Source organism: Lytechinus pictus, chromosome 5, assembly GCF_037042905.1.
Source record: "Lytechinus pictus isolate F3 Inbred chromosome 5, Lp3.0, whole genome shotgun sequence".
NCBI classification, from domain to species: domain Eukaryota; kingdom Metazoa; phylum Echinodermata; class Echinoidea; order Temnopleuroida; family Toxopneustidae; genus Lytechinus; species Lytechinus pictus.
The window spans coordinates 13,207,201-13,220,775 of record NC_087249.1 but is presented as its reverse complement, the minus strand read 5'-3'; the positions used below and the strand labels follow the sequence as shown (position 1 = coordinate 13,220,775).

The 13,575-nt window shown below is 34.1% G+C and overlaps 2 protein-coding genes across 2 annotated transcripts in view; both read right to left on the bottom strand.

Moving 5' to 3' along the window:
• Positions 1-1,890: 1,890 nt before the first annotated feature.
• On the bottom strand, positions 1,891-4,012 carry LOC129260494 (proto-oncogene serine/threonine-protein kinase mos-like). Its single transcript, XM_054898462.2, has 4 exons — positions 3,839-4,012; positions 3,476-3,537; positions 3,100-3,207; positions 1,891-2,842 (listed from the first exon to the last, which is right to left on the bottom strand). The coding sequence occupies exons 1-4, from the start codon at positions 4,010-4,012 to the stop codon at positions 1,891-1,893; spliced, it is 1,296 nt and encodes a 431-aa protein (XP_054754437.2).
• Positions 4,013-4,115: 103 nt separating this feature from the next.
• LOC135154102 (myosin-4-like) overlaps positions 4,116-13,575 on the bottom strand; it is an 11,043-nt gene continuing 1,583 nt past the window's right edge. Inside the window, exons 2-19 of the mRNA XM_064099335.1 lie at positions 13,104-13,208; positions 12,738-12,842; positions 12,359-12,454; positions 11,562-11,666; positions 11,227-11,307; positions 10,692-10,814; positions 10,208-10,333; positions 9,804-9,929; positions 9,443-9,562; positions 8,738-9,166; positions 8,397-8,510; positions 7,912-8,037; positions 7,240-7,362; positions 6,598-6,720; positions 5,807-5,950; positions 5,349-5,453; positions 4,758-4,883; positions 4,116-4,250 (exon numbers count right to left, since the gene is read on the bottom strand). Of these exons, the coding sequence (XP_063955405.1) occupies positions 4,116-4,250; positions 4,758-4,883; positions 5,349-5,453; positions 5,807-5,950; positions 6,598-6,720; positions 7,240-7,362; positions 7,912-8,037; positions 8,397-8,510; positions 8,738-9,166; positions 9,443-9,562; positions 9,804-9,929; positions 10,208-10,333; positions 10,692-10,814; positions 11,227-11,307; positions 11,562-11,666; positions 12,359-12,454; positions 12,738-12,842; positions 13,104-13,208 (2,412 nt within the window). The remainder of the gene's footprint in view (positions 4,251-4,757; positions 4,884-5,348; positions 5,454-5,806; positions 5,951-6,597; positions 6,721-7,239; positions 7,363-7,911; positions 8,038-8,396; positions 8,511-8,737; positions 9,167-9,442; positions 9,563-9,803; positions 9,930-10,207; positions 10,334-10,691; positions 10,815-11,226; positions 11,308-11,561; positions 11,667-12,358; positions 12,455-12,737; positions 12,843-13,103; positions 13,209-13,575) is intronic.

Sequence of the window (13,575 nt, the reverse complement as noted above, 5' to 3'; positions counted from 1 at the left end):
CTATTTGTATTTCTGTCTTCTGTCTAGACCAAGTGACAATTTACCCTTTTAGACTCCTTCATGAAGAAAATTTGTTATTGTGTGTGGGTGTGAGGGGTAAACTCTTTCTCTCACCCTCTTTTTCCTTTCCTCTGTCCAGCTCGCCCCCCCCCCTTCCTACGAGCCTTTATTCTGTGTCTATATTTTCTGTATGTGTATCTGTATTGTTTTCCCAATTTATTTCATTTCTTTCATAATTTCTACAAAACATTCCAAACACTGCTGTAAAATTACGAGTAAAATGAAGAATACACTGCACAATTTAATTTGATACTTTTTATTGTTTTTTTTCTATAATTTTTTAACTATTTACAAACACATATATAATCATATTTCTTTTGCACTTTACAAACTTTTCTTGATACTTTTCAATCTTGTCAGCACCAGCCTACTTTTCTTTCTCCATTTCGATTTTGTTCTGAAACAAAATGATGAGGAAATCAAATGGATTTCGTCATTTTGTTGCCATTTTGTATTCAGAACCGTCTGTATCACGTGACCCACCAGCTCCCTTCCCGCTGTACATCCGTAACCCAAGATAACCTACTTTCATCATCACAAACTAACGCAATCCAATGTACACTCCTAAAGTTTTTCACTCCCAAGATGGAGACAGATTTAAAATTCTCATCAGTCTGGATTAAACTTTGAGGAGTGTGTTAGGATGTCATAGTTTGGATGTAAAGGCAGGTTGCTTGGCCTTCGAATGCTCGCAGTACTAGAGGAACTGACAAAATCACTCAACCATTTGTGATCAGACGCTTTCTGGACTTTTCTTTAAATACTTTCCTAGTCTTTAACTCTCGTTTTGTCCACTACTCTTTTCTAAACGCTTTCTATAACCATTCCATCATAATACTTATGATAGAACTTATATTTTACTTCCTAGTTCTACTACTTACATTACTGCATAAATATATGATATAAATACATACTATAGGTTTTTTTGTGTCATAATACTATAACATTTTTCAATTTTTTCATGAGACTATAAATTACATCTCAATATCATAATCATTTTGATCTTCATAGAGATAAATTCAAGAACATCTTTCTATTTGCTTCAACTTCTTCCAATTTGTAGGTCATATCTCCAGGTGCCATTTTGACATTCAGATGCAATTTGTGTTATGGGAGATGCTTTCCTATTGGTCTAGCCTTTTACCCTTTATTTCCATTTCAACACTTTTTCCTATTTCCTTCTCGGCATAGACCTTGTTCATTCTCCGTAACGACGCCGTGCAGGTTTCCTGATCGTATACGGAGTCATCTGGTCGTGACTTCCATCTTCCTTCCCGCGGGATAATTCCCGATCCCAAGCATACAGATCTCTGATATTTCCCGCTCTACGGATGCGGACAAATCTTGTGAAACCTTGAAGCTCATCGAGAGTTTTAATTTCGATGCATTGAAGGTTTCAACTAATTCACAGAGGTTGGACTAGCTAGGAAACAACAAAAACCTGTAAACTTGAGACAAGAATGTCCACAGTACTAAAGAAAATGCAAAATCACTTCAATTCATTAGAGTGACCAGATGCTTTCTCTTCAATTTTCCCTTTATCTACTCCATCATAGTAATTTATGACTATCAATTTTTTTTGCCTGATGGTCTTTTTGTCTTTTTGGGGAGTCTTTTTGAAGGACCTTTCCGTACCCCCTTGGGATTTTGTTATTCTTCAGCTAATTATTTCTTCAGCTTTGTTTTGTCTGATTCATGGTTTGCTTATTTCCTTTCATTGAAAATATAAGACCCTTTTTCTGCTTTGTTTCTGATCTCATGAAAAGTATCAAATCATTAAACTACACATTATAAATCATCTATATACAACAAATAAAACACGAGATGCAATTATGAGAAGTTTCTCTTCTGAGCCTTAGTGATGACCTTCTCCATGGTTTTCCAAGAGGGTCTTAGACGAGGGTTTACATTGGTCATCTGGGCTGCGAGGTCACGAAGATGTCTACTTCTGAGAACCTTATCTATCCGAGCCAGCAGCACACCTAAGGAATATATATCAGTTTGAACACTCATAGGCTGCAGATCAAGGATGTATTCTGGAGCCAGATGAGGGAAGAGGATGCCCTGTTTGTACCCCTCCAGCTCTTCTTTAGGTAAACCCTTAAGCTTTAGCGGTATGGTTTGAGTAGAGACTTTCCCCATGTCAATAATGAAGGCATGCCATCTTTGATCCTCCAGGTCCCATTGTAAGAGAATGTTGTTAGCTTTTAGATCATTATGTAAGAGACCTTTCTCGTGCATGGCTTTTATTCCACTGATGATGTCCATGATGATGGCGAACCAACTGTCTTTCGAGATAGATGGAATCTGGAACTTGATGGCATGACTGAGAGGGAAGCTTGTACCGGTCTTCTTATCACCAAGGAACTCAAGGATTAGAGATGGAGCACCTTCGATATCAACGATACCAACTGTCTTTGGGAATGATGGATGGTCAGTGAAAACGATGTTGACGAGGGCTTCCATTGTGGTACGGGCATGATCAGCTTTTATTCTAATCATTCTCTTCTGATCATCCTCATCCCTGACACCCTCACAGATGTAAGGTACTTTGACAGCTACAGCTTCACCTTGGTACTCTCTTAAGAATACTTCCCCAAAGGAACCCTTTCCAATCAGATCATCATCCTCGTCAATATAAGCCCCAACTAGGAATGAAAGGTCTTTAGAGTTGATTGTTGGTATCTCAATATCTGCCTGGATGGACTGAACCACAGCTCGGTCAATGTAGGTCATGTTGTCATACATCGAGTTCTTTTCATGGAGTACATTCTTGTGATAGCTGTGGGAGAAAAGATTAACCACATTTTGGTCATCTTTCAAAATTCAAGTCATTTTCTTTTTAATTCGGAATAGAATTTTATAATCAAATTTTTAATATTTTGTATATGTATACCAATTCAAAACAGATGTATTGAGTTTACCAATATCACCCAGAGTATTGTTAGATCCTCCTTCATTTGTTCCTCTTCAGATTGAAATTCATTTGTTACCATTTCTTTTTAGAATAGTCACTGCCTGCTGAATCGTACTACTTACACTGAGAGTTGATATCTGAGTTTCTTGATCATGCTTTCTTGTTTACAAATCTGAAATCCTTGATCTTCATTCACCTCCTTAAGTTGATATCTCTCTCGCTCTCCAGGACTGAGAAACAAAACGTAAGAAATCATTGGTTAGACACTCAACAAAGCATCAGCAAATATTTCGTGAGGTGCCTCCTCCTCCTCCCCTTTTTTATTCCTTTTTTTTGGGGTGTGGGTTATCGGTAACTTATTATTTTGCAATTCTATAAACTTTACATTGACCAAAAATTAGAGGAAGAAGTCCTGAAAGGTTTTAAAGCTTGACTTAGGAACCACATAACTCGACAAAGAAGTTTAATTCTTGTATCATGTATCTTGTATCAATTTACCTGATTTCAACTGCTGAATCTCCACAATCAAAAAGAGGATCTCTATATCCAGTTAGACTGATCTGTGAGATTAAAGAAAATACAAATATTCAAATGCTGAGTTTCTTTCTTTTCCATATTTCCAAATTTTCTACTAAATGAATAGACTACGTTAACAACTATTGCTCATGTATTGTTTTATTTTTATTTTTTGCAACATGTATTAAAGTAAAATTTATTTCCAACAATAAACCATTATTTGAATTTCCAAAGTCTACATTTTTATCAATGTATTCAAACATCTTTAAACTTTACGAGAAAAACAAAGCCACGATAATTTCAATTTGACTACAAATGTCTTGTTAATCAACTATTTCAACATACCATATCAACATAAGTTTGTTTGGTCTTCTTCAAATCGGCAATCTCTCGTTTCATATGTGCATTGATTTTTTTCATGCCATCAAGAGCTTCAAACAGGTCGGTAAGACAAAAAGAATCCTCAACCGATTCAAGAAGTCCATGGTGGATCGCAGCTGAAGTGACGGAAGCTTTCATACTCTGGAGGGGGGGGGGATAAAAATCAAGCTAAGATACAAGTAAACGGGGAATAAAGCAATGTGGGCTTGGCATAATCAAGTACTGTTCGAGGGTATATGATTTAATAGCAAAATACCCAGAATAATCTTACCTGAATTTCTTCCTCGACTTCTTTCTGTCTTTTCTCTGCTCGTAATGCATTACTTTCCATAAGATGAATCATTTCTTTCATATTGGATGCTTTCTCCTCTAGCTCCTAGATAAGAGATTTAAAAAATGGGATATTATAAAGTAAACACCATGGTGTTATACAGCACTGGTGTACATATGGGACCCACCAGTCAGTGAACACCAGGTTTAACTCTGTGGTGTTATAGGGTGTTGTTGTATTGTAAGACCTGAGGGCGTGGTCATTCATTATTTTGTTCCCAGTTTTTAAATTTCTTTCAAAGAATCTTTTGAGTATTTCTCACCTTTAACCACCAAGAATCAATAAGGTTTAAGTATTTTGTCATTATATTTACGGGGTCAAGTAACTTATTGGTATGCATATAAATGTTTCAAAAGAATTAGTTACTACTTGGATACTGAAAGATATTTTAATATCGATTTAATTTTCCCCTATATCAGTCTGGGAGAGAGGGGCATATTTTTTGTTATTTCAATATTAAATCATAAGATTTCCCCAGCAATTTACACACTTCCCTGAGCCCCCCCCCCCCCCCCCCCCCCACGTGAAAAAGTATGTGTATGTTCAATTTACCTGGATGTTTTTCTTCTGGAGCTCTAACTGGTTATGAAGACTTCTGTTCTGAATATTGAGATCAGTTATATCAGATTTGAAGCATTCAACCTTGGAGTAAGCGGTCTCTATCTCGTTCTTAACCAGCTGAAAGGATATCAAGAAATATAAGAATTGAATAAAAATTTGTTTTATTAAAAATGGGATAGAACTAAATGATAAATTCTTTGCAGGATTCCTTCCAGGACTGCTTTCGTGTACTCTTCCTAGAAACTATTATCAGAAACTGCCACTCTATGGACAGTGTAATTTTGAAAATAGTCTACAAAAAGTATGTATAAATTGTCAAAGTTTTCCGAAATTGAATAATGTTCATTATCATGTGGCACTAAGATCTAGCACTGATGAATTCTTTTCATTTCATTTTTTTAATACATATTTGTATAAGTCTGTAAGAGATATTGAATAAATTCTCTTTCTTTCGGTGAAATGAATGTTTATTCGTATGATTTGATTTCAATTCAAATTCTATATTTTTTTTTCATTTACCTTTTACCACTTTTAGTACATTAACCACAATTTATGTTATATGAGTTCACGTTCAGTATTTACCTTAATTTCATTCTCAAGTTTCTCATTCTTCTTCTCAATCTCCATTCTGAGTTCTTCTGATTCTTTGACTTTCTCCATGGCAACCTTGTTTTTCTCTATCAATTCCTGATGAAAAGAGGAATTAATCGAAACGCTAGTCATTTGGGAGTATTTCAATTTACTTTCAATCTTATAAAAATGTGCACTGAAGAACATGGCATGGCCAATTCCAAACTCTTCTTTGAATCATAATAACATTTAAGATCAAAGGTCTGTGGATTATAATAATATCATTAATTTTCATTTTGATTTATTCTATAATGATTCAACGAACTTTGAGTTTGGCACTTTACTTATTTGCATTACCGTACAGACTGACTTCAAAATCTGATTTCATTATTGAAAAACTGTTTGTGTGGTATTTTGTGATTATGTTGTGATTGTATTCGTTTAAAAAAACTTTAGAATATAATCCTCACCAGTCGCTCTGTTTCAGCCGTCACCAACTTTTCTCGTTCTTTGTGGATCTGTACATGTGCAATCTCCCTGCCGAGTACTTTGGTAATCTCTTGGTCGATTAAAGCCGATGCTTTGAGGGCGACCTCACGTCTTGTATCGGAGTTCTGTAAGGAATTGCAAATAATTTTTACATGAAATTTCAAATCAGTGATTATCGAGGTGGCGATGAAGCGATAGTGGTGATTGTGATGATAACGGTGGGGTGCTGCTGCTGCTGCTGCTGATGATGATGATAATTTAGGGGATTGATGATAGAATGATGATAATAATTATGATGGTGATGATGATGATAATGATGATAATGCGGGTGCTGCTGCTGATGAGGATGGTGATGATGATGATGATGATAATGATGATAATGATGATGATAATGATAATGATAATAATGCTGATGCTGCTGCTGCTGATGATGATGATAATGATGTCGATGATGATGGCAGCAGATAAATAAATAGATGTACAGAGGACTGTGTCCCAAATAAGGTTGAAAAATATTAATCATGTCCTGGACATCAATGCATCCTGGTTTGACTAATTAGAGTTATAATAAGTTTATTCTATTATGGAAAAAAATGTTTAATCAAGTTTTCGACGATCTGGCAATCCTTGTGACCGTTTATAATATGTTCTTAATTAAATCTGCAGCTATGACAGGACATTATTCACCAGGCTTCACCTACATGCAACATTTACCAAATATCAGATAATGTAGATTTTTAAAATGATAGACCGCAATGATCTTGAAAGGTACCAGATTTTGTTTCTGATTCTCTAGTTGTTCCAGTAGATTGTTCCGTTCCTTCTTCCATTTCAGACTTTCTCTCTCGAATTCGACTTTATTTTCGGCTGCGGCAGCAACTCTCTGTTCCAATTCCTGTAACATAATGTATAATGGAATGACCATTTATTGGGGGCAATTACAAAATTATTGTAATTTGTGGACACATACACACACAAGATATTATCACACTATTGAGAAAAGGCAAAAAACAACAATAATTCTGAATGAGTTGTGAGAGGTATTACCTGACATTGCGCAATTCTAATATTACATTTAACCGTTTTGATTGAGGATCAGAACAAGAACTTGGCCGTTTTGTGAGAGGTATTATCTGACATTGCTTCACGCTTCTCTTGAGTATACAAAAAAATGAAATACGCACAAAAATTAAGACTGATCAGGATAGCATTATTGTTCATATATTTAAATAAAAAATAATAATGGAAATTGAAAAAAAAAATAAAAGAATAGGACCGAAAATAATAATTAAAAATGACTTCCATTCAAACAATCTGAATTTCTTTTAATCAGACACTTTCTATTAGAAAAAAAAGCGTTCGTTTCATGAAACAATTGTCAAATGATTTATAATGACATTCATGTTCTACATACCTTGCATTGATTTTGCACAGACTCGAGTGAGGAGGAAAGGGTGGATTTTTCGTCCTTCAGCTTTGTAGAAAGTTCTTGCTTTTCAACTTCTTCCTCTAAACAATTCAGTTTGTCTTCCAGGTTCTGTTGTAATCAGTGACAGTTTTAAGGTTATTCATATCACATTTCCTATTCAAAATCATGGAAGATTGTTCTTATTCCTAATTCCAAAGTTTTCAGATATAAGGTTGTTTAGAGTTGTCACCTATTTATTCACTATATTTTGATGCATTGATTTTCATCACTCAAGATTGAATGATGATTTACATGTTTATTTAAAAGGGGATATTATTTATATATGAACTCAAGAATCCTCTTAATTCTATATGTATTGTAATTGTTAAATATTAGAGGTTTCATCTATCTATCGAAACAAACTACACTGCAAAAACTCTGGTTTTGATTTAACACCAGCCCGGAATCTATATATGTCCACACCAAAGAAGTGTTAAACAACACCAGTTTCGTTTTGGTCTAACACCAGATAGGTGTCTATACAACACCAATTAGTATTAAAACAGCATCGGTTTGATTCCAAACTGGTGTTGTTTCAATACTTCTCTGGTGTGGACAGATATAGATTCCGGGCTGGTGTTAAATCAACACCGGAGTTTTTGTGATTTGGTTACTTACACGTCTTTCCTCGTACTCTTGTCCAATCTGAGATGATAGCTTGTAATTATCTTCAGCTAAGCTGTCTGCTAGAGCTTGAAACTCGCGCTTCTCACCTAGCAACAGTTCGCATTCTTGCTCCAGCTCCTGGGGCAAACCCATAACAAAATAGGTGGGTGTAAGACAAAATGACGGAGAGACAGATAAAGAGGGAGAAAGAGAAAGAAAGACAGAGATAGATCAAAACGCCAAGAAGTAGAATCAGATTTTTTTGCAAATTATAATTGTACTTTTAGAATATTTAGAAGCAAAAGGATCGCTTTATGCATTATTTTTTCATTTCTATTATTTAAAAAAAGAAATGATTATATTTAAGATAGTCTTCGTAATAATTGTACAATTTTTATTCCCACCAAAGGGGGAAAAATTGAAATTATATAAATTTAGCAATAACGATGATAATTGCTTCTGTCATTTTCATTTCTATTTTTTTTCTAAGTTCTTACCTGGTATTTGTTGTTAGCCTCCTGAAGTTCATTTGAGAGACCTTCTCCATTCTCTGTCTGATTGCTAGATTGTTTCTTGATGGTTGTCTTTTTCTGGAATGTTTGATCAAGCACCTACAGGATATGAATATTATTGCGTGTTGTTTAATCTGACACTATCATGACAATTAATATGAATAAAATTGAAATAATTTAAAAGAATGATTATAAATAACCCAGTTTACAATTCATCTACCTGTTCCGTTCGTTTGTGAAAATGCTAATATTTTTTGTTTTAGAATGCCATTTTAAAACAAAACCATCCCAGAACAACATGATGTAGTAAATAGAAAAGCTCGTACCTGACAATGTTGGGGGCTCTTCCTGAGTTCGAATTTCGGTCCGTGTTTTTCTATTTCAAAACTACTAGAGGGAGATTGGTACGATTTGCTCTGGACTGATTTGATCTCTTTGTCCCATTCTAGATCCTGGTTCTCCTCAGTGAAGCAAGGCTTTGGTTTCTGGACTGGTATCTCTTGGTCCCATTCTAGATCCTGGTTCTCCTCAGTGAGGCAAGGCTTTGGTTTCTGGACTGGTATCTCTTGGTCCCATTCTAGATCCTGGTTCTCCTCAGTGAAGCAAGGCTTTGGTTTCTTGAATGGTATCTCTTGGTCCCATTCTAGTTCTTGGTTGTCATCCTCCGTGAAGTCCTGAATTGGTTCCTGGTCTAGATCTATATCTTGGTCCCATTCTAGATCTTGATCCTCATCTGACAAACTATGCTCTCGACCCTAAAATATAAATCAATTCAAGTCCAAGTTTTGTTGAAAAAGATTTTGCTGATCGTAGATTTATTTTTCTTCATAAAAGCACATTTGTCCTTTGATTGATGTTACCTCAGTTAAATAGTAAATTCGGAAAGTTAGTGATAAAAACTAATCATCCTATTATAGCAAATAAAGATTGCAGATTGAATATGTTCGAAATTAAAAACAATGTTAGTGTTATAGTTGATATGTAATATTTAGTTTTATTTTTCTAACAATATTGCACCTTATTACTTTTACCTGATGATGGTTTTCGTTGATCCGAGCTGATAGACTGTCTCTTTCCTTCTCCAAACTAACGTTAAGAACTTGAAGTTGTTTCTTCTCTGCGTATACAGCCGCAAATCCTTCTTCCAAATACTATTTTTTTAAATAAATTCCATAAAATTTCAACCACATAGAATATCAAATACAGTAAATTACAAGTGTACTTATGAACAATCGAGAATATCAGCAGTATTTTGATATCGATTATTATTATTATGTAAAATGTAAGTTGTGACCATTTACATGTATATAGATTTAGACAGAATTCGTGTACTACAGGACTCCGTCATTTCAAATACTATCATAGCAAAATAACACTTCAGTATTTTAATACCTGATATTGTTTGCGAGCCTCACTGAGCTGGGTAGATAGATCACTTTTCTCTTCTTCCAGACAATCAGCGTTGGATTGGAGCTCTATTTTCTCTTCATTCAGAGTGAACAACTGATTAGTTAGTTCCTATAATTAAAATTAAATTATAGTGGGATCAGCGAGAGAAAATAGGAGAACAAATGATGGAACAAATCATTTCTGTGCAACATTTGAAAACATTATATTGTTTATTATATCCAAGGAGAAGAGAAAGTGCATGGGGAAAAGGCCAAGAAAATAGAAACAATCCTCTAATATTGATGATCTATGAAAGAAAGAAAGAATACTCCAAAGAAAGAATAATCCAAACTCCCAAATCTCTTGAACCAAATTTATGATCAAACTACAATTTGGTTTGAACTAACCTTATTTTCCTTTTGGATGTCTTCGAGTTGAGAAGAAAGTTTGTCCTTTTCTTCGTTTATGATATCCAAACGATTTTCAAAATCCTGGCGCTGTTGAGATGCCCTGGTAACCTTTTCCTCTGCTTTCTATTAAAAAGGCGAAAAACATTGTCACATAAGGAAGAAAAACAAGTGAAAAGAAATCACCAAATGGTTTCAAAGGAAAGGCAAAAGGATTATTCGATTGGTTGGTTGGTTTGTTGGTTGGTGGGTGGGTGGGTTGGTGGATGGGTGGGTTGGTTGGTTCGTTGGTGGGTGGGTGGTGGGGTGGGGTGGAGTTTGGTTGGTTGGTTGGTTGGATGAGCTTGACAAGCAAAATATATATTTATATGTAAAGTGTTTGGAGGGATCGCAATAACGCGTCGTTCCCATGTCTGAAAGACAGTATTAAGGTAATAATTATCAATATCATTATGATTATGGATATTAAAATCATTCAAGTTACCTGACAATCTTGATGACTCTGTTCCAGTTCTTTGGAGATTTCAGCCATTTTGATTTTCAAGTCAGCGATCTTTTCTTGAAGCTTCTCAATTTCTTGAGTCAAGGCTGTTATCTTTCCATTATCCTGTATAACATATCAATGTTTTTATTTTCATTTTCTTTGTTCCTAGTAGATATTCAAAATCATTTAACAACGACTTGCAAAAATGTTGTACTTCTTAATTTAATAAATGTAAGCTCATCTTAATTACCGTGTATAAATTATATAATAATTTTTAACTTTCATACCAAAAATATTGTAAGATAAATGAATTTCAGTCTTGTTATCAGTTATAAGATTGTAATAATAATTATAAATGAAAAGGAAATTCTTGAGGCAAAAGCCTAAATGATGTCTATTGAATATGGGAAAAGTCAATTTCGTTTCTACATACGAGTCCATTTTTGTAACGATTCAATTGTTTAAACAAATTATTTTAAATGATTACAATCTGATGACCATTCCTAAAAACGAACTAGTTTAAAATGATTTTTACCTCTTGGGTTACGACCTGGTTAGTGATCTTCTTCTGGCGGAAGGCATCCTTGGTCATCGGTCGGTTTTTCTCCATTTTGTCCTGAAATTAGGATTGAAAATATTAGAATTTCTCTATCAAATATCAAATCATTATGTATTAATATATTTTTTTTTACATTTACAAATCGACCTGTATATTTGCCAATTCTATCGTTTAAAGATAATGTCTCTCCATTGATGTTCAGAGATTGCTGATAATAATATATCGATGTTTCCAACAACAAAAAATCAATGCAATTTGTTAAATATCAAGGGTAGATCCTATTGACTTCCCTGGTTTTTTTGTTGTCTTACCTTGAATTTTGACTTGAGATGTTTAAGCTCTGATTTGAGATGAGAAACCTTACTATCATGGCGGAGTTTTTCTTCAAGAAGAACTGATTTCTCCCGCAACGAAGACTGTGCAAAAGCAGCAAAAACAATGATTTAATGATAGTTTTAGTGTTTTCCCCATGAAAATTTTAGTCTTTTATTACATAATTTCCTTTTCTCTAATCAATTCATTTAATTTTCCTTTGTTTTTATCACTCCCCTCATTTATATTGCACCTTCTTCTTTCCTATTATTTTTTTCAGTATTTTTTTTTCTCTTCATGCTCTTCTTCTTATTCTCATATAATATATTTAGCTTTATATTCAAATCTTTTCTTCCTAGATAATTTAAATACAATATTGCCTACTCGTAATCGTTCCGTAGTACGCCTGAGAAGGAGATCGGTTGTTTCATACTGATCAGCACATTTCTGAATCAAAGAGACTGATTCATGACGTTGATTGATCAAACCCTGTATGACGAGAAAAACAAAATTATTTTTTGATTAAAAGGTGTTTGGAAACAACTTTTCAGCACAAAGCAAAACAAAAGTATGAAGAAATTATTTACATGTCACTTCTTTCAGTTAGATTATGCACTGAAATTTGTTGTTCTTCTCAATTCGTTATATATTGTTAAATTATTGATATACATACTTGCATGAAAGCAGCTCAAACGAAATGTCTTACCATCTTCTTAATCCATTTATACTGAAATACAAACAAATTCACATCTTCTATCCGCACTGTTTATAAACATAAATGAAATAGTCTGTATACCTTGTAGAGTTTTTCTAGATCTTCTTTTTCTTTCTTGATCCGGTTGATAGCTGCTTTATGCTGTGAGATCGAGTCGTCTTTCTCTTGCTTCAAGCGCTAAAAAGAAGACAGATGAAGTAACAAGAATATATTTCATGATTTAAAGCTCGATACAAGAAATAAAATCATGATTAACTGACTTAAACGTTTGATTCGATACCTTTGAGGAACCATCAGTAAAAACACAATCCTACGCATGTAATAAATAAAAGAAATATATAAAAACGATATAATTATGATATTTGATAGGTTCTTTAATTAAAAACGGAATAAAAGAGCTTTACATGGGATATAATGTGAGCAATTATACTTTTTTAAGAGTAGAGGTAAGTATGTATACCTTCAGTTGTTGACCGAGTTCTGACTTTTGTCTGAGCAACTCGACAAGTTTTCCTTCCACCAACACATTGTTGCTGTTGCTGGTTTTATCACTTCCATGACGATTCTAAAACACAAAAATAAAACGGTAAGTGAGAAGTAATTAGTATTTCGATATAGTTTAATTATGAAAAAAAATAATGGTAGGGAGGTTGATTATATTTCTCACCAATAGATTTTTTTTTTTTTTAATAATCAATGAAACTGGCAATATCATATATTTCACTTATTGTATCCATTATGATGCATTCCTTAATTCTATATTAAATGATTAAACTACTAAACTAAACCACTCAAACTATTACACTAGTCAAAGAAAGGCATTTACCTGGAGTTGTGAAGTTAGATCTTTCTTCTCCTGTTGCAGATCATAGATCTTCCTTTCCAAAGTCAAAACAAGGCTGCCACCTTTACTCTCTGTTCGGTCATGGGCCTATACATGAAACATAACCGTCACAGTAAATAATACTTAATCAAAGTCAACATACTTTTGTATCATCGGAACTTTTTGAAATCATTTGGGAAAATCTAAATTTGATGGCGTGAAGTCATAGCCGCTCTTTCAAGAAAACTCTGTAGTCTTGTGATCACGTGACCCAGGGTTGGAAGGGGCTGTCTTGGAGTCCTTTGACGTAAGGCTCTGAAGTTCATTGAGTAAAAATTGATTACATATTTGAGATATTGTTTTCTTCTATAACTGCATTTTATCAGATACCTTCATAATTTTATTTTTTATCTTCTCTCCCATCTCTCTCCTTTGTCTACTATTTTGTTATCAATAGGCTTTCTATCTATTATTC

Excerpts from the sequence above, each read along its gene's own strand:
- LOC129260494 (XM_054898462.2), bottom strand. The coding sequence starts at position 4,012 with ATGAAAGCTTCCGTCACTTCAGCTGCGATCCACCATGGACTTCTTGAA. Across the intron at positions 3,538-3,838 it reads AACAAACTTATGTTGATATG|ATCAGTCTAACTGGATATAG; the intron begins GTATGTTGAAAT and ends TTAATCTCACAG. Across the intron at positions 2,843-3,099 it reads CTCAGATATCAACTCTCAGT|CTATCACAAGAATGTACTCC; the intron begins GTAAGTAGTACG and ends TTTCTCCCACAG.